The following is a 23,704-nucleotide window of genomic DNA, read 5'->3' on the forward strand; positions in this document are numbered from 1 at the left end:
AGTGTTGAGACTTTTAATACCAGAGTTAAAACATATTTAAAAAACAATTTTGTGAGTTTTAGTGGGGTTATTTGGGGTTGTGTTTTCCATTTCTAATTCTCTAAAACTAGAAAAAACTGGATATAGGCTGGAGCATCATTAGCCATCACTTGTACACAAAGGCCTGACACTGTACAAGTATTTAAACAGTAAGAAATGACTAAAGACATAGTTTTATTTGGCCAGGAAAATTAGTAAATTTGCTTGCTAGGCATGTGAGGATTGTTAAAGTCAATGTTATTAAGCTGAAGAGGGCATTACAATAAAAGAAGTCCTACTTTTTATCAAATGTATGATTTGATTTTGTTTCTAATAATGGGCTGAGCAAAAATTATATAATGGGGTGAGTACAGATACTGAAAATCAGTTTTACAACCTGCTTGTTTTATGTGTGATGGCTTTATCACCTTATATTAACTTGAGTTGTTATATTAGAATTGGTATTTTTTTAAGGCATTAACAAACAGTAGGTGTAAGGTTAGTAAGGAAAACACAATATAAAATGTATACAATGAATAAATGTAAAATTATATTTAATTTTTATAATACCTATGGATTAAGGAATATAATTTTGCATAATTTTAAACAGTTCTATATAGCATTTTCTGTTTATATTAGGCACATAGTAATTTTTTGTTTTTTTTGGTTTTTTTTGTAGGTAAAATTGTTTTTATTTTCATAAATAAAGATAATTCATTATACAAACAACACTTAGCAGAAACAATATGTAAGCTGTCACAGCCTGGTATGAAATTTATGCAATAGTTAATACAAATAGTTACACCTCCCTCTAACCTTCATGCAACTTCTTTACATTTGATAATTTCCAACACCATTTCAAAAAATCTTACATATAATGGGGTATTAAAAGGATAAAGCGTTACAGTTGCTGAGTCAACAGAATACTTTTGATCATGTCAAAACTGACAAATTATTTATTTAAATACCAGTATTTACTGCATTTTACAGAAGCACTGAGCATATCACGTTTCCATTTCAAACATGGTAGTATAATCCACAAAAATATCAATATGAAAATTTAGTAACTAGGTTAATAAGCACTAGTATCTAAGATAAACAGGTCCTCAAGTACTGTTTAACGTTTTGTCAGCAGATGACATACAGCAACAAGTCAATTTGTAGTAAGTGATTTTTAACAGTGAACTTTTAATATTTTCTATAAGCAGCAAAATAAAACTGTTCAGTAATTGCTCCAAATATTCCAGAAACTGTAACTTCAGATATTAAATATATACTGCAAGCAGTAGTTAGCATTTCCACATATTAAAAAAAAAACCTTGAATTCCATATAGCTTTTCAAAAGCAGTGTAAAATATGATATCTGATTTAAGCAATCATTTATTTGAACACAATCTTGATACAGCTAGACATAATTTACTCATTCTTCATAATAAAATGCATATTCCTATTTTGACACTTTACGCAGATTTTACATATTTATTAAGGGTTGCTGTGTGAACTCAATGGTATATCTATGTAAGTGCTCAGCACAATGCCTGGAACATAGTAAGCTTTCAAAATATACTACTGTTATTTCCGTTAAAAAAACCAATCTGTCATTTATAATAGTAAATTAACTCTTCAGGAGAATAATCAACACAAGATAAATCTACAGATATGTGAATTTTGTTTAAGTATTATGAACTATTTCTCAAGTCTGTGTATATACTAAACTGTTTCAAATGATTATAATCTTTTCCCAGGGTCTTTTACTACAGAGCTATATTGCCAGCCCTATTAAATTCATTTTTTAAGATCATTCTGTATCTATGTTAAGTTTTTGCTATGGCCTTTGACCTAAAGCAATGCAATTGTGGTAGGAGATATGTGCATATGTATTAGAAAATCATATAAAAACAATGTACACCAAAATCAGCTAACAAAGGCATTTTACTAATAAGCTTCTCGAACAAAGTAGTAGTCACCAGTGTGATACAGGACAACCGATCTCATTCACGTTTAATGTTTTTTCTTTATATCATGCAATATTTACTTCTTCAAAAACCATTTTTCATTCTTACTGTCTTCCCTTACATATAAACATTAAACACTTACAAAGTTCTATCCTCTAAGTAAAAAACTCAATAGAAAAGGTATTTATAAAAATCATTGTAGGATTTTGAGAATGAATGAAGCAGATACTAGAATAAGGAAAAGTTCTTAAATGTCTCAACTTATCTATAAACACTAATTTTTGAGTAAATTATAGATTCCAGCATGTGTAAGGGATTGGTATGAAAGTTTTCTGATCTTTAACTATAAGAGCTTTTTCCCCCCACCAGAAAAGATAACTGACTCAGAACATAACAAGTCTGTGCTACAGTTTACACAAGGGTAAGGGGAAAAAGACTGTCTCTACTTGAAATTGATTCTTGCCATTCTTCTGGATCAAATAAAAGGAAAATAAAAATAAACATTTTTGTGAAGACAGGAAAACATATCTGAAAACAATTCAGGCCTACAATACATTAAGCTGGAACTTACTAACCAGAGTTCAAAAAAGATCCAATCATCAAATATACCTGTCAGAGACACAATGAAACCTTCCAAATGTTGTCCTGATTAAAAACATCTTCACCACCTTAAAAATCAAGAACAAATGCACTGAAGGTAGATCCCCTCTGAATGTAATAATTATGCTATAAGCCTCAGAGAAATCATTCCAAGAAATGTGAACACAAGTTGTGTGGTTTTCTTATCTAACTGTAGAAGAATTCTAAGCACATTTTATGTTTTAGGAGAGATAGCACCCAGTGTCCTTTTGAGGTTTGATATCTGGTTCTTTCACAGGTTTCACTTCTTCATCGGGCTTGGGTTTGGCACCATCATCCTTGGGTCTCTTGGTGAGATCAAATGCAGCCAACGTTTCCAGTGTCCAGTGAGCACTTGTAGGAGGAAATTCAAAAGGCACTGGCTCTACGAGCCCATAATTTGCTTTGAGTTCCAGCTGTGGGGCTTCTGTTGGAATTTTTTGAAAGTAAATAAATCCATTTTCTCTTTGACATTTTTCTAGGGTATTCTTCACAAGGTTTCCCAGTTTCCTAAAGAACAAGTGTCCTGAAGGTTTGACTGTTGGTCCAGGTCCTTTAGTTTCTCCATATTCTTTGCATAATGCTTCTGCCTTTGCATACAATTTTTCTGCTTCTTGCAAAGACCTGATTGCTTCACCACATTTATCACTAGCCAACAAAGTCTGACCATGATAACAATAAGCGTAAGCTGTGTAGAAACACATTTTCAAGTGAAGATATTTTCTCCATTTTGCAGAATATGCAGGCTCCAAACTGGATAAAGTATGATCAGCTTTTTGATAAAAATTGGCTGTTTCATATGCCAGTGCAGCAATTAGTCCAGGAGCATGTTTAAGTTCAATTGCTCGGGCAATTGTTACTTCTTGAGCTTCAGCCTGACACTGGATAATATAAGCTTCTATGAGTCGTGCCTCTAAATCCCTTCCCTTTTCTGCAGGAGTAATAAGTTTGGGGATATGACTTTCCTTTAAATGTTTAAAAATCCCAGCTGCAATTTTCAGGCTTCGATGAACTTCCTTTGCTTCATCTTCTGTTATGTTTTCTTTTCCCGCCAGTCTTGAAGCATATTTGGTATACCATAGAGCTACATTAAATCCCATGGAAATTAATTCAAAAACAGCATCCTGCTGGGCACTCGGAACATGTCCTTGTAATGTATCCGTCCACTTGAAATTCTGAATATATCGTAACTTGCTTTCCTGGGTAGATTCATCCAGTGAATTTATGAACCCTTGCAAGAGTGAAAAGTATGAGTCTGCAGCATTCTTCATCATTTCTGGATTACAGCTCAAATCAGTGAACAATTCAAGGAGTCTTGCCCTGGATGTATGTTCTCAAGTCATTGCAAATTTTTGAAGCAGGAGGACCAGCGGCCACACCATAGTAGTTAAAAGAGACAGGAGCTGTAGCTTTTAATGGATTCCTATGAAACCAATGGGTCATTTTCTCTGGATGTTTTCTGAGGGGCGTCCCGAACCCCGAGCGTCCACTTCCTGTTTACCACCCAGCCTCTTCCTCCGTGCCGGGTCCGGTTCCAGACAGTGGGCAACACCCCTGCCGCACATAGTAATTTGTATAGCAAAAATTAATCTTTTCAATTTAAGTTTAAATGAACTTGAATGATTATTTTAATCTGAAATGAGATGAGAGGCAGAGTTTTATTTTAAGAGAGGATACAGAAGCTATCAACAGACATTTTTTGAAATAACAAATACATAAGTTCAGTGAGCACAGGACAAAAATTCCACTCATTAATAATAAAAAAAAGAAGCAAAAGAATGACTAGACTTTACCTAACAAAATAGGAGTAATATTTCCTTTCATTAAATGTAGTGCCAATCCAAGTGTGGGGAATTAGTGCTTTTAAACATTGTTGGGGAGAATGTGAATTGGTAGTATCATTCAGGACAGTGATTTATTAAGTAATTTAAAAGTCTTAGAATTTTATATGCCATTGATCTACAATTATATTTTAGAAATTAATGTTAAAAAAAGGTTCATTTGTAAACAGAGAGCTGCAGGAATATTCCTGATAGCTGTTTTCAAGGTAGCAAGAATAATTTAAAAGTCCAATAGATGGTTTTGGATAAATGAACTATATACTAAAAAATCTGGCATTAAAAAAAATATTGAGTGCAATTTAAAATAATTTAAAAGTTTTAAAACTATTAATATGATTTTATATTTATAAAATGCATATATCTATAATTTATGTGTTTAATGTTAATAGTAGTTACATATGAATAGTAGAATTTTAAGATTCTTATGTATACTTCTTAATTTTTCTGAAATGGGTCTCTCCTTTTTTTTTTTTTTTCGTGGTACTGTGGATCAAACTCAGGGCCTTGTGCTTTCAAGGCAAGCACTCTACCAGCTGAGCTATCTCCCCAGCCCTGAAATGGGTCTCTTGACCAAACTAAAGAAAGATGTTTTAATTTTGAAGTGCATCTTAGTTTCTTACTTGAATATTATTCTATACATTTTCACATAAAATTTTTTGGATGAATATAAAAAAATTAGTTAATCTAAATTAATATCATATCTGAAACATGAAAACACAAGTTAAGAAAGTTTTTAACCCCCACTTGGGAATGTGTCAAAACATTTTTATATCTCACTCCTAGTTAGGGCACCAGGAGAATATGCAGTGAAGGGCAGAACACACCTCCAGAGCCTGTTCGCCATACATGTCCCAGGTCTGCCATGTGTTCAGATGATACTGCTGCACAGTGCTGAGTCCTGTGCCTCTGCTGCTCACTGGGACTCTCCAACGCAACCCTTCCCTTGGAGCCCTGCCCTAGCCCTGCTGCCTGCCCTGGGATCAGTATTGGGCACTCACTTTCACATTCCAGCCCAATACTCAGGGACCCTCCGGTCAGAGTTTTTCCTCTGTTGATCTTGAGCATTCTCCCATGGCCACAAACCTCAGGATGCTGTTTGGATTCTCTCTCTGGACTACAGACAAGTGCTGGGTGCTCCTAATATACCATCCTGCCCCTCTCATCTTAATTTGAATTTCAATCAAAGCATTTTTCCCTGAATATTTGAGTGCAAATGCTAAGAGAGCTCATCACTGGAGTTTCCAGGAGTTGGGAACTTCCTGTGAATTCAAGGCAAATCCCTACAGAATCATTTTATTACCAGAAAGCTTGGGTCTGACATAGTTGATTCTCTTCACCAAGGCACTCCTTATGGGCAACACATGTTTACATCATTCACCAGACCATTCTTCAGAGGATTGGATTTGCTACTGGCAATCAAAAAGGGGACCAAAGATGCCAATTCTGTGCTGAAGTCAGTCTGAATATAAAAGGGCTGCCAAAAATGGTGGGGCCTAATTTTCAGGCCATATCCTTTTAAAGATTGGCAATGAAACTTCACCTAAATGCCCAAGACTGGTAGAAAATTTAAATATTATGAACTTTCAGGATCTCTTTCTCCAGTTGGCTTGAGGCAAACCCAATGGAAAGGGGTTCAGAAATGCCTTCAGGATGTCTCAAGGTAGAGTATACCTGACATCATTCAAAGTAATTATGTTCCTCCCTTTTTCTCCAAAGTAATTAACCAACTGAATGAATCTTCAGGACTTCTCTGGAGACTATGTGCTGTGGAGACCTCCATCAATATGGAAGACAGAAAAGATGAGACAGGCCCTGAGATGGAGGTAAGAAAAGAGCTGGGGTATGCAGATAGAAGACTAGGGCCCCACCAAAGTCAGATTTCTTTGAAAAGGAGGATCACAGTGAAACAGAATAAAAAGACCATGCCTGCGAGGCTGAGCATAATTTGAGAGTGAGACATCTATGACCCAGAGCCCAGACCTCTCTGAAAAGGGTCTAATTGCAACACAGTGACCTTCAACTGACTGGAACAAATGGTACATGAAGAGGATATTGTCACTGAATGCCATGCCAAGGACTTGACTGGGGGTGGATTTTCTTTACCCCTTAGATGCATATAAATCTGAAGACAACAACCACTCACTAGTCACATTCTTTGGAACCCCACCTATGAAGGAGATCTCCTGTTATTCCATTATTTTCCTAAATTCTGATAATTGACCCTCATCTGTCCACTACTTGTGTCTGTGATATTCATTCATTGAATTCACAAAACAAAGAACCCACTCAACTACGTTGTGTGTGCTGCAAAATGACTTTAGAACAAATATGTCAGTATACTAGACTAACATTGGAAATGATATTAACTACTGCCTGGCTCCAGTAATGGAAGACTCCAAAATTGGACTGCAATTGAGCCATCAAGAGTTTACACATGGGAGACCCTTTCAGACCACACAAAGAAGGATGCATTCCCCATGTTGTACCAGGTGGAGGGTGGACTTTTTCTGGATGTTGTACTGAGACAGAGTGTGCCTGTCTTCTAGCTGTTTGGCAGAAAAGATCAACCTGTGCTGGTCAGAGAGGATACCAACTTCATCACAGCTACAGCCAGACTCCTGGCAGAACTGCAGGGCAAAAATGCTCATGTCTGGAAACCTCTTGACTCCACCAAAGCTTCTGTCTCTTCTGTTGCCATCACCACCATGACCATGCTGCAACTGCACCACCAGACTGCAGCTGGATGCAGACACCTCCAGAGATGCCCTGAGGCCAATACTCTTCTCCTGACCATGGGCACATGACACCCTATGCCCAAAGCAGCTGCATGTTGCTGTCCCTGCTACCACATACCACATTCCATGATGCTGTCACTGCAGTGACTCAATCCCAGGGCTGCTGCTGGTGGCCAAAGACCACAGGAGCTGAAAGATGGGCATTCCCCATCATAGTTGCCTCACGGGTGTCTACCACATGTCACTTGCATTTGTCACCCAGGATCAGCCACCCATCCTTCTGGTCCTTGATGAGTTGGGGTGCTAACCTAGGGAGCTCACCCAAGGAAAACAAGTGAGTAATTTAAATAGAGGTTAAAGTCCTCACAGAAGGCAGAAGTGGCTAGGTAGGTCCATGGTGAGGGGCAGGGGTGGAGTCTGGGGGCTGCTGGCCACTGTGGACGTTGACCCAGGCTGGAGAGGGATCACTTGCTGCTTTGAGAGCCTAGTCCTGGGTGCACCTTCAGTTCTGGTATTTTCTCCTGATCATTCCTCCACACCCCCTACCCCTAACACCCCCACTCCTCCCTGAATGGAACTCTGAATTATGGAGACAGGGCCATCTGCGCACTGGGCCTCTGGGCAGAAGTGTGAGGTCCAGGTACATTGAAACTGTCTGGTGACAGCCAGGAATGCTGGACTCCACACACCTGGACTTGGAGAAAAGCTGTCTTTTGTGAAAATACCCTCTTAGATCTACCATATTTTGAATGACTTTGGCTTCTTCCAAAAGAAAGCTTTCCTTATCAACAAAGGAAAATATGTTAGCAAATTTTGTCTTACTAAAGAGGGTGAGGAAAGGCAGAGACTTCAGAGCTGTTAGAGTTGAATTCAAATCCCTCTTAACTGGGTGACATTGACCAGGGTATAGAACTAGGTAAACCCTTGGCTTTGCATCTGGTAAAATAAAGATGGTGAGGATGATAAGCCAGGGGTAAATTAAGCTGTTGAGCATCACTTTAACTTGGGAGACAGGTAGGTATTTGGCATTATTTTTATGCAGAAAAATGTTCTGAGATTAAAGGTCACTTAGAAATGCACCTTTGGAAGACAACTGACCTGTGAGGTAGGGGATTGAAATTCACTTCACATATTTAGATCAAATAATAATATGTGGATGTTCATAAGTGAAAGCATAAAGTTAGGTCACGCTCATGAAATCATAGGCTGATTTCAAATTTGTTGAATGTTACATTGAGATAAATCTATGTAGTTTAAGCCTCCTGGGATATGCCCCCTCTTGTGCACACATGGTCCACAATATGTCGCTCTGCTTTAGTGTCACCAAATATATCAATATATGTATATACATGTACACAGATATATATTCTGTATTTTGCTCCCTTTCAGCCTGTTTTGGGTCTTTCTGAAAACAGAATCTCTTATTTGCATATATGTTCTTTTTCAGCTTTCCCCCTTAATTTGCACCCCTTCAGTTGACCATCAGGAAGAAGGAAACACCAGACAATCTTGAGGATCTGAAGGACAACAGCCCTACTCTAGTCTCTCTGGAAGTTGACCAGCCTGTGCACACCCAAAGCTTGAGGAAACACCAGCCGTACTTCAGTCACATGGGGGTTGACTGGGCAATGCCAGGTGGAAGATAAACTAATCAACAGGACAAGTGGACAGTTACATCTTCTAAGATGGCACTCAAACTGTGATCATTGCCACCCATTACTTCTCTTATCTACATTGTCCTTTCCTTGGTCTTCACTACAGGACTGAGAACAATCAATCACATAGCTGTCAATATCAGGAAAATAGCACATAAACCAGTTCAATCCTAAAAGGCCATCAAGGCTTGGGATCCAAGTTCACTATCTGGACCATGGTTTTCTGTTCTTGGTGGATTCAGAAGCTGACTTGACATAGTAGAGATTATGCTGTTAACTTATTTTTTGCTTTCATGTTTATCTTCCTTTACATTAAAACTATTGGGTCTACCATGGCAAGAAGCTATTAAAAATAAAAAGGAGAGAGAGAGCACCTAAGATATGACATTATATAAAGCTTTAAGCCAAGAAGTTAATGATGCTCTTTGATTGGTTTGAGTACCTCTTTGTTGTGAAGGCCAGGTTTCTCTTTCTTGTACAGTTAGGTATGCAGGGCTGGTATTGTGGCTCAGTGATAGAGCACTTGCCTAGCATGCATGAGGCACTGGGTTTGATTCTCAGGACCACATAAAAATAAATAAAGTAAAGGTATTATGCCCATTTACATCAAAAAAGAAAAAGTGAGTCTGCAATAAAGCTTCTTTTTACTGTTAGTTTCTGTTTTCTCAGAAAACAAAACAAAACAAAACAAAACAAAAAAAAACTTGTGAAACCTCCTAAGAAGGTAGAACACAAAGTAACTGATGTTAACCATCCCGTTGCATAATCTTCTACTGAGTATAAGTCTCAGAGAATATCTAGACCCAGCATCCTGAGATTTTTTTGGCATTAGCCCCTCTGGATTGCTGCAGTTTAAATAAACCTGCTTCCTGCAAATTTCTCCATTGTCCAACCTCATCTGTTGTACATCAATGACTGCTTGAAATGCTAAAATATCTCCATTGTTGAAAGGCATGCAGAAACAGTTTCTCTGACTCTGCCACAGTATGAAATCTATGCAAAGTAATTAAACCAAAAAAGTAAGGGAAGATTACACTCTAGTGACCTCCTGGAATTTAGTCAATGTTGCATGATAAAATTTGTATACATAGATTGAATTGCCCTGTTACACCCCATAAAGATATAAAAATGATATAGCCAAATAAATATTTTTTAATCCTGGGAAAATGTGTTTTGAATGCCTTGTTTGCACTTTGTGTTGTTTTTGATATTATGCTAATATATTAAGCTAGGACCAAAGTCACCTTAGGGGTGGAGGGAGCAGGCCAGGCAGAAAATGTGTGTGATTCCCTGGTGCTGGGGATGCTGCAGGTCCTCACTGGGGAGGTGGGTGTCAGCCACATTCATGGTACAATTCATCAACCTGCACAGATATAGTTCTTGTACTTTCCATATGTATTTTATTTCAGAAAGTTCACACATACAAAATGAAACCCACCCCTCACCCTCAGTCCTGCCCTGTTTTTCTCAGGGCACTGGCCTCCTCATGTCTTGTCCAGATTATCTTAGTGGGGAAGACTGGGTTGGGAGCTGCCAGGGCCTGAGGACAAACCATCAGGTGGCTTTGGCTCAATGAATCATTGAGTACCACTTTCATTCCTTCCCCTGGGTTGTCCTTCTGCCCCAGTACTGCCATCCCTTTGCTCCATCTCCCATATTCTGCAGGGAGTTTGGCTCTGTTGACTGGTAACCTGGCTCCCTGGCTCTGGTAGGCCTGCCAGGGGTGGTGTTATCTGTCCAACTGTGTTTCTTCCAAAAGGGATTGGTTATGGTGAAGCAAGCACCCCAGCATCCTTGGCTAATGCAATCTCTGGAGTGGCATCGTTAGTATTCATTCATGTATGTGGTCATCTGCTCACTTACTTACAGTTGGGGAGAACTATGTGTGAGGATCAGTCATATAACATTGGGAGCTCCATCTCCATGTCAGGAACCTCATTAGGCACATAAGGCCAGAATCCATGTCCTGCTGGAGAGGACAGGTGTGAGAAGACAGATTCATGTGATGAATGCTGCAGAGCAGTCTGGGGGCCTGTGGGAACCAGCACTGAGCAAAGCAGGAAAGGGATCCCTAAAGAAGTGATGTTTATATGGAAATCAACAAATGTCATTCATCACATCAATAGACTTAAAGAAAAGAGTCATATGATCAGCTCAATAGATGCAGAAAAACATTTCATGAAATACAGCAGCCCTTCATGCTTAAAGTAGTAGAAAAACTAGTGATAGTAGGAACACACCTCAACATTATAAAAGTTGTATGTGCTAAACCTCAAGGCCAACATCATTCTAAATGGATAAAAAATGAAAGCATTCCCTCTAAGAACTTAAACAAGATCAGAATGCCCCATTTCACCACTTTTATTCAACATGGTCTTTGAAACTCTAGCCAGAGCAATTAGACATGAAAGGAAAATAAAAGGGATATGAATAGGAATAGAACTCAAACTATCATTATTTACTTATGGCATGATTCCATATAAGACCCAGAAATTCCACCAGATAATTTCTAGAACTTATTATGAATCCAGCGAAGTAGCAGAATGTAAAATTAACACCCATAAATCAAATGCATTTATATACATCACTGATAAATCTACTGAGAGAGAAATTATGAAAACTAGCCCATTCAGAAAAGTTTCAAAAAAAAATTTGGGAATTTATCTAACAAGAGAGGCAAAAGACCTCTACAATCACAACTACAGAACCCTTAAAAAGAAATAGAAGAAGATTTGAGAAGATGGAAAATCTCCCATGCTCTTGAATAGGCAGAATTAACATTGTCAACATGGCCATACTACAAAAACCATTAGTCAGATTTAATGGGATGACTATTAAAAGCCTGATGATATTCTTCATGGAAATAGAAAAAATAATCATAAAATTTATTTGGAAAAATTAGACCCAGAATAGCCAAAGCAACCCTTAGCAAGGAAGGTGAAGCAGAAGTCATCAGAATACCAAACCTTATATTATACTACAGAGCCATAGTAGCAAAAATGGCATGGCATTGTCACCAAGACAAAAACTCCAATGGTACAGAATAGAAGACACAGAGATAAATCCATATAAATATGGTTATCTCATAATGGACAAAGGTACCAAAAACATATATTGAAGAAAAGACAACCTGTTCAACAAATGGTGCTGGGAAAACTGCAAATTCATATGTAGCAAAATGAAATTAAACCCATATTTCTCACCCTGCACAGAACTCAACTCAAAGTGGATTAAGGACTGAGACACAAGAACACAGACACTGCACGTAATAGGAGAAAAAGCAGACCCAAATCTTTACCATGGTGGCTTAGGAACTGACTTCCTTAGCAAGGCCCCTAAAGCATAAGAAGTAAAATCAAGAATCAATAAATGGGATGGATTCAAACTAAAAAGCTTCTTCACAGCAAAGAAAACAATAATGTGAAGAGGGAGCCTATAGAATGGAGAAAAATCTTTGCCACCTGCCCCTCAGATAGGGTATTCATCTTCAGGATATATCAAAATCTCAAAAAATATCACAGCAGAAAACCAAATAACCCAATCAATAAATGGGCAAAGGAACTTAAGGGATAATACTTCAAAGAAGAAATACAAGCAATCAATAATATATGAAAAAAGGTTCAACATCTCTAACAATTAGAGAAATTCAAATCAAAACTACACTGAGATTCTAACTCACTACAGTCAGAATGGCAATCATCAAAACTATAAGCAATAAAACATATTGGCGAGTGTGTGGAAAAAAAGTATGCTCATATTTTGCTGGTGGGACTACAAGTTGGTGTAGCCACTATAGAAAGCAGTATGGAGATTCCTTAGAAAACCTGGAATGGAAACACCATTTGACTCAGCTATCCCAATCCTCTGTTTACATCCAAAAGATTTAAAATCAGCATACAACAGTGACATAGCCACATCAATGTTTACAGCAGCTCCATTCACAATAGCTCATCTATGGAATTGACCTAGGTGCCCTTCAACAGATGAATGGATAAAGAAACTGTGGTACATATACACAATGGAACATTACTCAGCATTAAATAATGAAATTATTGCATTTGCTGGTAAATGGATGGGGTTGGAGGATATTATGCTAAGGGAAATAAGCCCATCCCAAAGAAGCAAAGGCCAAATGTTTTCTCTGATATGTGGATGCTAATTCACAATGGGGAGGTTGGTTAGGGACAAATAGAGATATTTTGGATTAGAGAGAGGGGACTGAAATGAGAGAAGGGGCAAGAGAATAGCAAGAATAGGAGAATGCATTGGACATTATTACCCTATGTGAACATATGATTATACAACTGCTGTAACTCTATATCATGTACAACCAGAAGAATAAGAAGTTATACTCCATTTATCTATGATGTGTCAAAATGCATTCTATACTCATGTATAACTTATTAGAACAAAAAAGTAAATCTATTTGAGCACACTGAAAGAAAAACACCTTAAGATAATATCCCAGGCCCTTTAAGTGACCATGGACCCTATATTCTGTGCTCATGGACCAGAAGGATTAGTTGACCCTACTTGTAGAGTCCACTGTGTGTACAGGAAGGGGAGGCTTGGTATGCATGTTGCTGGAGGGATTTCAACTACAGCTGCCAAACCAAGGACTGCAAGCAGTGCCTAGACCTGCAGAGTTTGTATGAGTCATTGAAAATTGAGTAGAGACTCCTTTAGAAACTTACTGCTGGCATCCATTCTGTACACCAGCCTCTGATAAACACTGTGGACCATCAGAGTCCAGTATGGCATTGACAGTATTATATATTATTGGTAGACTTGTTTATTTTCTATCTTTTGAAATAGTATATATTTTTTCAAACTCACTAAATCAAGATAACTAATTCTTATTACCTATTTCATTACCTAATAACAAAAATGATATAAACAGAAAGTGTTCGTAATTTGTTAAACCCTAGTGGGAACCACAATCAACAGCAGCAGCAGCACTGTACACACACAGACACAGCCAAACAAATGGCCACTTTAACAGGCCAGGTTTTAACTCCAGATTTGTAAATCTGAAATTGTACTTTGGGGGTCTAGGAGGAAAAAAACAACAACTTCTGATCTCCTCGTGGTTCTTCTTCAGGTAGGCCAGCTCCTCAGTCAGTTTCTCAACTTGCACCTCCAGATCAGCTCTGGCCAGGGTCAGCTCATCCTGCACCTTGCGTAGGCCACTGACATCAAGCCTCCATGGTCTGGCATAGAGCCAGCTCATTCTCATACCTGAAAATTAGTTTTGGGATTCAACACAATGATTTGGACAAGGCCACTGCCATCTTCAGAGCTATTTGGTGCATTAATCTCTGGAACTCTTGAAATAGTAGCATTGTAGTGTGTGACATGGTTTCTGTGACTCCCTTCCATTCTTTCTTCCCTCTTTTTTACAATATCAAAATTAATTGTTCAGTTGGAAAGAAGGGGAAAATTATGAGATGATGCTTTTGTACCAGCAAAGAACCCCACTAGTACTGTGCATCCCAGGACCAGATCCCCCTTGGCTGGCTGTTGTGGCTATGGACAAGAGCAGCCCCTATCTCCGGGTGCAGTTTCTAATGGCATCGTAACCACAATTAAAAAACAGTTACTCTTCTTGCTTAATTTTCTTCATGATTTACTTAATTAAAATCCATACTTCTTCATTAGCTTTGCCACGATTTTAGAGTAGCACCCTTGTGACTTCCAGTGTGGAAATTTTATAATGCAAAAAGTCTGTATTCCTTACATCTGGAAGGATGGGATGTGAAAAAGGAGAAGAAAGTATAAAAATAAGTGGATGGTTAATCTTTCAGTTGAATGTGCCATCAGGAAAACAACTGCTTCAATTAACACCTTGTCAAAAACATTATTAGTTCATTTTCATACATTGAGTATTCAAATTTAGGATATTAGAATTAGCATGTTGAATTGTGAGTCCTTACAACTATGCTGATCCATAGACTTCAGGATAAGCAACTTATTTTAAGAATGTCATTTGTAATGTAATGTGAATTATATTTGGTTCTAATTACTTTTTAGAATGAATGTCCTATGTGCATTTGCTGAAACACCAAATGTATGGAGAATGTGAACTTCAGAAGATCCAAAATATTTGCTCTTGATGGAGGCAGGAAAATGGGAAATAAGAGAACCTGGTGGGAAAGGTCAGTTGTCACTCATCTGTTCTACTCACTTCATTCTGAAGGCCTCGTCAGCCAGTCTTGCATTGTCAGTCTGCAAGATGAGCTGGGCATTTCCAATCCTGGCAAAAATGATCTGGCAAAATAAAGTGAGACATGGAAAATGAAGTCCTAATATGCTAGTAGTTGACAAACATATTTTTGACACAAAATTCTAGTGGTAATATTAAATGCTGTTTTATTAAGAATTAAAAAAAAAAAACCTGAAGTGATGTTTAAACTATGTCCTGAGGATGCAGAAATAATGGCTGATACTACTCCATTTACAGTTCTGACAACAACCCTTTAAGATACGTACTAGTATTCTCATTTTATAGAAGAGGAAACTGAGGTTCAGAGAAGTTACCCAGCTAACATGTGGCAGAGGGAGGACTCAAGTTCCAGGCTGCATGATGCAAAAGGCAATAATTGAAGAGGATGTTTTCAGTCATGGCCAGGAATAATGGTGACATCAGTGAAAAGTACCTGCGCAGGCTCAAGAGAGATGCTGACAGAAGTGATAAGATGTTAGGGAGGGGCCTGTCAAAGATGACTCCCTGTTTCTGCCTTAATCAATGAGGTGGTCAATGATTGACACCAAGGTGGAGAAAGGGAGGAGCGTGTTTGGAGAAAAAAATAATTTATCTAATTTGATACATTCTACTTAGGTTAAAAAAAAATAGCCAGGCATGGTGGCACATGCCTTTAATCCCAGTGGTTCGGGAGGCTGAGGCAGGAGGATTACAAGTTCAAGGCCAGCTTTAACAAAAGTGAGGTGCTAAAGAACTCAATGAGACTCTGTTTCTCAATAAAATACCAAATAGGCCTGGGGATTTGGCTCAGTGGTTGAGTGCCCCTGAGTTCAATCCCTGATACTCCCCTCAAAAAAAAAAAAAAAAAAAATATATATATATATATATATGTCACACACACACACACACACACACACATACACACACACACACACACATACACACACACACGCCCGCACATAGTTGATTAAATGAAAACACAATGGGAATGATTCCCTGCCCAGAATCCCTGCCTTGTGTCCACCCCTTCTTCAATACCAGCATTCTTGCTCCCAATATCCTCCTGTGCACTCTTTTCTGATACTTGTGCCCTCTAGTACCCAACCCCAGGTACATTAGGACCAGAAGAACTAAGGAGGAATCTGTCCTTGGTCACCCCACCTTCTCCTTGATGATTGCAGCAGTTCCTTAAAAAGTAAACGTATGGACTGGGGTTGGAGCTTAGTGGTAAGAGCACTTGCAAAGCATGTGTGAGGCACTAGGTTTGATTCTCAGCACTGCATATAAATAAAAAACAAATGTCAATTGACAGGTAAAGAGAATTTTAAAAAGTAGACTTCCTTTGCAAAAAACCAACCCAACTAATTTTTTGTTCACTTTCTCTTTGACATTTCTTCCATCGTTAACAAATATATTCATTATTAAATCATAAGCAGTTTCCATTTAGACTAGTTTATGGCTCAGGTCCACACAGAGAGTAAGGCTGTTTTCATATGGAAGAATGAAAGTTATATAATCAGGCAAGACCTCCAACCTGCAGGCAGAAGAAACTGGATCAGAGTAAAAAGGTCAAGCTCTGCACAGGAAGCAGAGAGTGTCAGGATCTGAGCTCTGGGTCTAAAACAGATACAAGTCAACTGATTTCAATTCCTTAATTCTAGCAATAATTGATCTTTCCAAGGACCTGCAAATAAAGATTAATTATAAGTCGTACATTACTTTGTTAACTGTTATTATAGCACACAGGCTCAACAGGTAATATAGAGACATATAATAGATGTAATTGCTATTAAGGTATTGAGAGAAATTTATTACCTAATTTCCAATTGATTTAGACTTTCTGCACTGTTTATACAACAACTGAATACTTTTAGGTTTAGGTTTATGTTTAAAAAAAAAAAAAAGCCAAATTTTAATTTGTTTGGTAGCAAAGGAGAAACACAACAGACTCCTGTTTCAGAGGCTGTGATTCTGCCCATCAGGGGAAACAAAAGGCTTTTAAAGAGGTGATTCCAGGTGTGCCTATTCCTACTTCATTTGTTAATTTGGGAGATAATCATTTCTTAGATCTGCTGGTCTTATTGCCAAGTTTGAATTTCTTCACTCAGGTGATAGGTGTGTGCTCAAGGACAAATTAGTGGATGGGGAAGAAGAGTAATCTAATTCTGTCCCATGGGGATAGGGAGGGAGTGAGGGAGAAGAGAAAAAAAAATGTCCATTTTAAAATAAACCTCAGGGCTGGGGTTGTTGCTCAGTGGTAGAGCACTTGCCTAGCATGTGTTAGGCACTGGGTTCAATTCTCAGCACTGCATATAAATCAGTTAACAAAATAAACATCCATCAACAACTAAAAATTACAAAAAAACAGCCTCAGTGGCAGAGTATCATTCTGGGGTTTTCAATCTTTTCACTTTAATTTATACTAAACTGAACTTTAGTTGTTCATGGTGGGTAGGTGGTACTATTTAAAAGGGCTTCACTTTTAAATCATAGCAGTTCAAACAGTAACTTTCTAAAAAAATACAGAACACTGTCTGTAGAACATTATATTTTCTACTTTATACAAACTGATAGCTGCAGAAATCACTTTCATTTCTGCTATCATAATAGTTGTGGCCAATTTGTTTCAAATTCATCTCCTTCAGAGTTTTAGAATTTGAAACACTAGAATTTGTTGAAAACAGTGAATATCACTAAGCATTTGGTCACACCTAAGATGTATTATTAGGAAATAATCTGTCAATGGTTTTGATTTTACTATCAGTTAATACAAATACCAGATAATAAATTCCATAAAGATATATAAATGTGTGTATAAATGTGTGTGTGTGGTACCTGAGATTGAAACCAGGGATGCTTAACCACTGAACCACATTCCCAGCCCTTTTTAATATTTTATTTAGGAACAGGGTCTCAATTAAGTTCTGATGCTAGTTTTGAACTCTAAATCCTCCTGACTCAGCCTCTGGAGCTCCTGCGATTACAGGCCTGCACAACCATGTCCAGGGAAGATATAGATATTAAGGATCATTTAACCTCAGTTTTTGGGTTCTTTTTCATAATATAAATTATGTAAATAAATGTCAGCAGACTGTCCTTCATTTTCACAATACACCTTAAACATCTCATACAAACTATGTGTCCCAAATTTTAATTTTGAACCTTTGTTCATCATAGTGATGCCAGACTAGAGAGCAAGCATGTGCTCCAGAGAGAAACACATATCCTGTGTCTGTTGCTCTTTCAGACAGTACCAAATGCTGGAAGTGGGGGTGGGCAGGGGGAATAAGTGTTGGGGATGAACTGAGGAGCTTACCTGCTGTGAGGCCCCAGTGTCACTTCCTCATAGCCTTTGTCCAAATAAGAAAGAAAGAAAGAAAGAAAGAAAGAAAGAAAGAAAGAAAGAAAGAAAGAAAGAAAGAAAGAAAGAAAGAAAGAAAGAAAGAAGAAAGAGAGAGAAAGAAAGAAAGAGAGAGGGAGGGAGGGAGAGAGAGGGAGAGAGAGGGAGGGAGGGAGGGAGAGAGAGGGAGGGAGGGAGGGAGGGAGGGAGGGAGGGAGAGGAGAGAGAGAGAGAGAGAGAGAGAGAGAGAGAGAGAGAGAGAGAGAGAGAGAGAGAGAGAGAGAGAGAGAGACATTTTCAGCCTGGCTTGCATTGCAGGGTACTATATACATATAAAAATTCAGACTCTGCAAAGACACTCTATTACTTATTTTTTTTTTGTAACATTAATGCATATACCACTCAAAATCTTAAATACAATCTCAAGTAAATGTAAATCCTAAAGAGCGAGTTCTTAATGGATTGTGAGAGCAAAACATTTGAACAGTGATGAGGGGCAAAGAAAGCTTACCTTGTTCAGTGACTGGATTTATCACAGCTGGCAATTCAACTCTAAGTGATTTTTTTAAGAAAGGCTTTGGTTTATTGCAGTAAGCCCAGGAGGGCTGCAAAAAGAATCATCACGGAAGGGCTAAGTAGTGCTTACACACTCCTCTCACTCTAAAAGCTGGTGCACGCAGTCATATCACTTCTAAGGGAAGGGACTGAGCTAAGGGACTGAGCTCAGGGACAGGTCAAGGGGACTCCATCTAGATTTTGTTTTCATAATTAAAGTTAATGTAGAAAGAACACTTGGAGGGTCACTCAGGGAGGAGGTGGAGGACACCCTGGAAGACTGAGAGCTCTGCCCTTTGGATCCCTGACCTGTCCTTCTGTCCCACCTCAGGCCCCTCCAGGGTCCAGTCTGCCCCGCACCTCTGCACCCCCGCGCCCCCCCCCCCCCCCCCCCCCCCCCCCGCTGGCCTGGTGTCTCTGGGACCCCAGCGCAGCGGCCTGTCCAAGGTCCCAGGGGACTTCACCCACCCAGCCCTGCGCCTCACCTGGAGGTCCGGCCTCCGCCTCAGGAAGCGCCAGGCGCCATCCTAGGCGCCTCACCCAGGGCGCAAGTTCCCGAGGCCCCGTGAACTTGGTGCGGGTGCCTGGTCGCCCCCTGGCTCCTGAGTCAGCATGAGCTCCCTGCAGGTCCCTCAAGCCCAGGAGCACGGCTGGAGCCCTGGGAAGGGCGGGAGAGAGGCGGCCCTGGCTGCAAGAGGGCTCCGCCTGGAAGCCAGAGCAGCTGTGAGGGGCTCGCCTTTCAGGGGAGCGTTAACTGCCACTCGCCCCTGCTTTGCATATTCATGAGGTTGAGTTCCGCCACCACCCCGGAAGGTGTAGGCCCCGCCCAGGAAGGCCTGGTTGTTTATTCATGAGGAAGCGATGCCCGCCCAAGAAGACTGACCTGATTATTCATGAGCCCGAGGGCGGCGGTTTGGGGTGCAAGAGACTGCGAAGTCGGTTGAGATGGAGGCTAGATTCCTGAGGTGAGGGCTGTGTAGGGTCCAGGTCTCCGGAGAAAGGGCGCTTGAGCCTCATTAGTCCCGAGGTTTTCATGTTGAACTTTTTATCTTCAGACTCTTAAGTTTCATTTTAAAGTTTTTCCCCTGGCATCCAACTTTTTCTGAGGAGAAACAAGAAACCCCAGACTGAGGAGGTGGCAGAGGGGAGGTTGTAGGTGACCCCCGACCGTCCAGAGCAAAATTTCCACGCATTCCCACAAGGAAATGGAGCAGGAAATAGAAATGCGGTGGAACCCCCGCATCCCGCTGTCCAGCTTTAAGACTCACTTTCCAGGTGCTGCAGGGTGGGCCTGGGTGGGAACAGGCAGCTGTCATTAGCCACCAAGCAGCAGGTTGTGCACTGGGGAGACGCCTGCAGAGCCTTGGGGTTTCCTTGACCTGGCCAGGCTCTCTCTCCATTGGCATGTCCCCCCATAACCAATGCCTGGTGCAGAACAAGGGATGGGCCAAGTAGCCACCAGTCCCCTGGGGCGGCCTGCGCTCCTCTCACCTTATGAAGCGATGCCCTTTAATCTCCATGGACATCAGTCCTCCACTCAGGAGGGACAGTCGTGTCCTGCAACTCAAAATGGCCAATCACCAAACTGTGTCAGGTGTGCAGAGCACAGACTGGCCCTGCTCATCTGGTGAGAAGGAAGGCAAAGCTCCCTTGTTGTCTCTAAAGGGGTTTGAATCTCATTAGGATGAGCATGCACTCCCTCCTCCAGGGAGTCTGAGACCCTTGACCTGGGAACCATATCCTGAGGCTTCTGATCCTGCAGGAAGCCTGGTGCAGGGCAGTTGCCCAGTGAATGCTGACCGAGTAATAAAGTACATGAACAAGACGTTTCAAGATCAAAAGGGTATGAACAAGTGCCCTGTTAAGAGAGTGGAAACCATTTACTCTGAATGAGCAAGGAGCAGCAGAATTATTAGGGCCAAATGGACTTTGTTAAACTGGAGAATAATGATTTATCAAAGCAAGCTCTTGTGTCAAGTCTAAGTCCATAGGTAAACTCTGGCAAACCGAGTTCCCTTGCTGAACTTCACTTTCCTTTCCTTTATGGCTTTATATTTTACAGTTAAATCCATGATCCATTTTGAATCAACATTTGTACACAGCGTGAGTTTTATGGTGAGGTTCCTTTTCTCCCTCCTTTCCTTCCTTCCTTTCTCCCTACCCCCTTGTTGCCTGGGACATCCTCTTGTTCTAACACTATTTGTTGAAAAGTCTGTCCTTTCTTCATTAAGTTCATTTTCTTCTTTCAAAAGAAGGGAATGATTAATAGTCGAGAAAAATCGCTGCTCCCTTCCAGCTTTATGAATCTCTTCAACCCATTTCTCCTGACATGCACTCCCTTTGAGCAAAGCTTTCCTTCATATCATATATATATAAAGAAGGTCATCTAGTTGAAACTCAGAATTCATCCACTGGATATTGTTCAGTTGGTAGGGGATTTTCCTGTAAAATCTATGGTTTTGGAAATTTAGTGAAAATGTCTAGAAATTCTTGGTATAAAAAAAGAAGAAATTCTTAGTATATCAAATATGACTTTTTAGAAGAAAACTAATAAACTGGGTTTTACTTCACTTGGAATGGGGGAAAAGGTGGTTTAAGTCTCAGTTAAAAGAGCAGCTATTAATCTTTGTTTTGGCTTCACACACAGAATGGGTAAAATAGTAAATGTGCCACCATTTAAAATAGAGTATTTGAGATGTAGGTCAAGTGGTAAGCCCGGAGTCAATTTTTTTCCCCAAAGCAACACAGAAATTTTGACTCTCAAGAAGATCATTAATCCTTGTCACAGAGACAGCATATCAAACAAGAGTAAGTGATATGGATGCCCTGTGAAGTTTCAGATGTTTATAGACCCAGTATGCAAACAAATACATAAACAGAAGACATCTTAGAGTTCTACTCCTAAAGTTCATAGTTGTGAAACCTCTTTTTGATTTTTAGATAATGAATCAGAACAAGATGACAGAACCCCCATCAGAGATGTGCTCTGAGAGTGTGTCAATTCCAGCAGGCTGCAGAGTCCAGATATGGCGTATCTCAAGGGCCTTTTCCAGAGAGCTCTTACGGAGAATGCCATTTGGCTAGCAAAATTTAATTAAATGGCAATGGCTATTTTAGCCCTTTTCTCTACTGAACAGGAATAAACATCATTCTCAGAGTCTACTACTTACAATTCATGAGGCTGTTTTTCAAAATCACTTTTGTAATCCATTTTCCATTTTAATTTTGCTATGGTTAGTGATTTTACTGATAGGAATGAACAGATTCTAGAGAAAAGTCTAATGAAAAAATAACTCTGGGTAAGTATAGTAATTATTATTATTACTGTTATCATCATCATCATCATCATCATTAAAATTTAGTATTGGGGATTGAACTGAGGTGCATTTAAACACTGGACCACATCACCAGTCCTTTTTGATTTTACTTTGAGACAGGGTCTCACTAAGGTGCTTAGGACCTTGCTAAATTGCTAAGACTGACTTTGAACTTGGGAGCCTCCTGCTTCAGCCTTCCAAGCCACTGAGATTGCAAGCTTGTGCTGCCATACCAAGCTTAAATCTAGTAAGTCTAAGATATTCCTTTAAAAGTAATTGTTAGAACAAAAAATATTAAATTTAAAAAGCAATAGAACAAAATCTCTTTGATTGCTGACGTTTCATTCTAGTTTGTGTCTCAAATGAATTTGTTCACTGAGAAAGTTTAAGGAGCCAAGTAGTAAAATTTTCTCCCTATTAGCATGTGTAAGTATACTGGGGGAGAGGCAAACCCACTTGTTACTTAGTATGGATATTTAGATAACTATTATTCTAATACATTCTCTCTTTTTCTCATTTTCCAAGTCCTCTCTTCACTCATTTTGTTTCTTGTGTCCTGAAAAAGATATCATTTTATTCATCTATATTATAAACTCTTCCAGGTCCTCTCTTTCTCTTGTATTAAAAAATATACCTGGTCTCCATCAGTTTTTTAAAATATTAATATCTATTTTTTTGGTTTAGTTTGTTTTTGGTACCAGGGATTGAACCCAGGGGCGCTTAACCACTGAACCATATCCCCAACCCTATTTTATTTTATTTAGAGAAGGTTTTCAGTGAGTTGCTAAATTGCTGAGGCTGACTTTGAGCTAATGATCCTCCTGCTTCAAACTCTTGAGCTGCTGGGATTACAGGCATGTGCCATCATGCCTGGCAATGTCTAATTTTTTTAAAAAGCTGGACAGTGAATCTTGGTGATCCATCACTAAAATGAGAACTATGATTTAAAAAAGAAATATAAAGAGCCCTAAGTTTCATTGTTTAGATGCTGCTTTTCAAAATGTGATTTAAAATTTCTCACATCTGTCTTTAATGACATACCTTAGCCTCATTTCAATTTATTTTACTTGAGCAGTATTTGAGATGAAATGTACTGTGCTATAAACACATAAGCCTGAGAATGTTTTTATATATAGCATGTAGTTGCAGTTTCCCCGTTTGTTTTGAACACAGAATTGTGAAACACACCTTGTGGGTAATACAAACTTATGCCAGTCACTATCCAGGCATGGGGGTAAACTCACTCCTTTGGCTTTATTTTTTGATAGTTCTAATGGCAGTTTTTCCTCTATCTCAATGTTTGTATTTAGAGTAACCTACCTTATAAAGATGCTCAATTCTCCTCTGCCATTTTCTTTCTGATAATCTCTAAATGTTATGCCGGCATGGAGTAATTTTCACATCCCTCAATAGAGGAAGAGGAGGTGTCTATTTTAGGGTAGAAAGATAATATAAAAGGTGAGTGATT

General features: G+C 39.3%; 1 protein-coding gene across 1 annotated transcript; it reads right to left on the reverse strand.

The window, feature by feature from the left end:
* Positions 1–1,590: 1,590 nt before the first annotated feature.
* On the reverse strand, positions 1,591–4,061 carry LOC306650190 (BRO1 domain-containing protein BROX-like). The gene has a single exon (XM_079122016.1). It carries the CDS (start codon positions 3,863–3,865, stop codon positions 2,795–2,797), a length of 1,071 nt encoding a protein of 356 aa, XP_078978142.1. The 5' UTR covers positions 3,866–4,061; the 3' UTR covers positions 1,591–2,794.
* Between the last annotated feature and the right edge of the window lie 19,643 nt (positions 4,062–23,704).

This window comes from Sciurus vulgaris, assembly GCF_902686455.1.
Source record: "Sciurus vulgaris genome assembly, chromosome: 18".
In the NCBI taxonomy this organism is placed as follows: domain Eukaryota; kingdom Metazoa; phylum Chordata; class Mammalia; order Rodentia; family Sciuridae; genus Sciurus; species Sciurus vulgaris.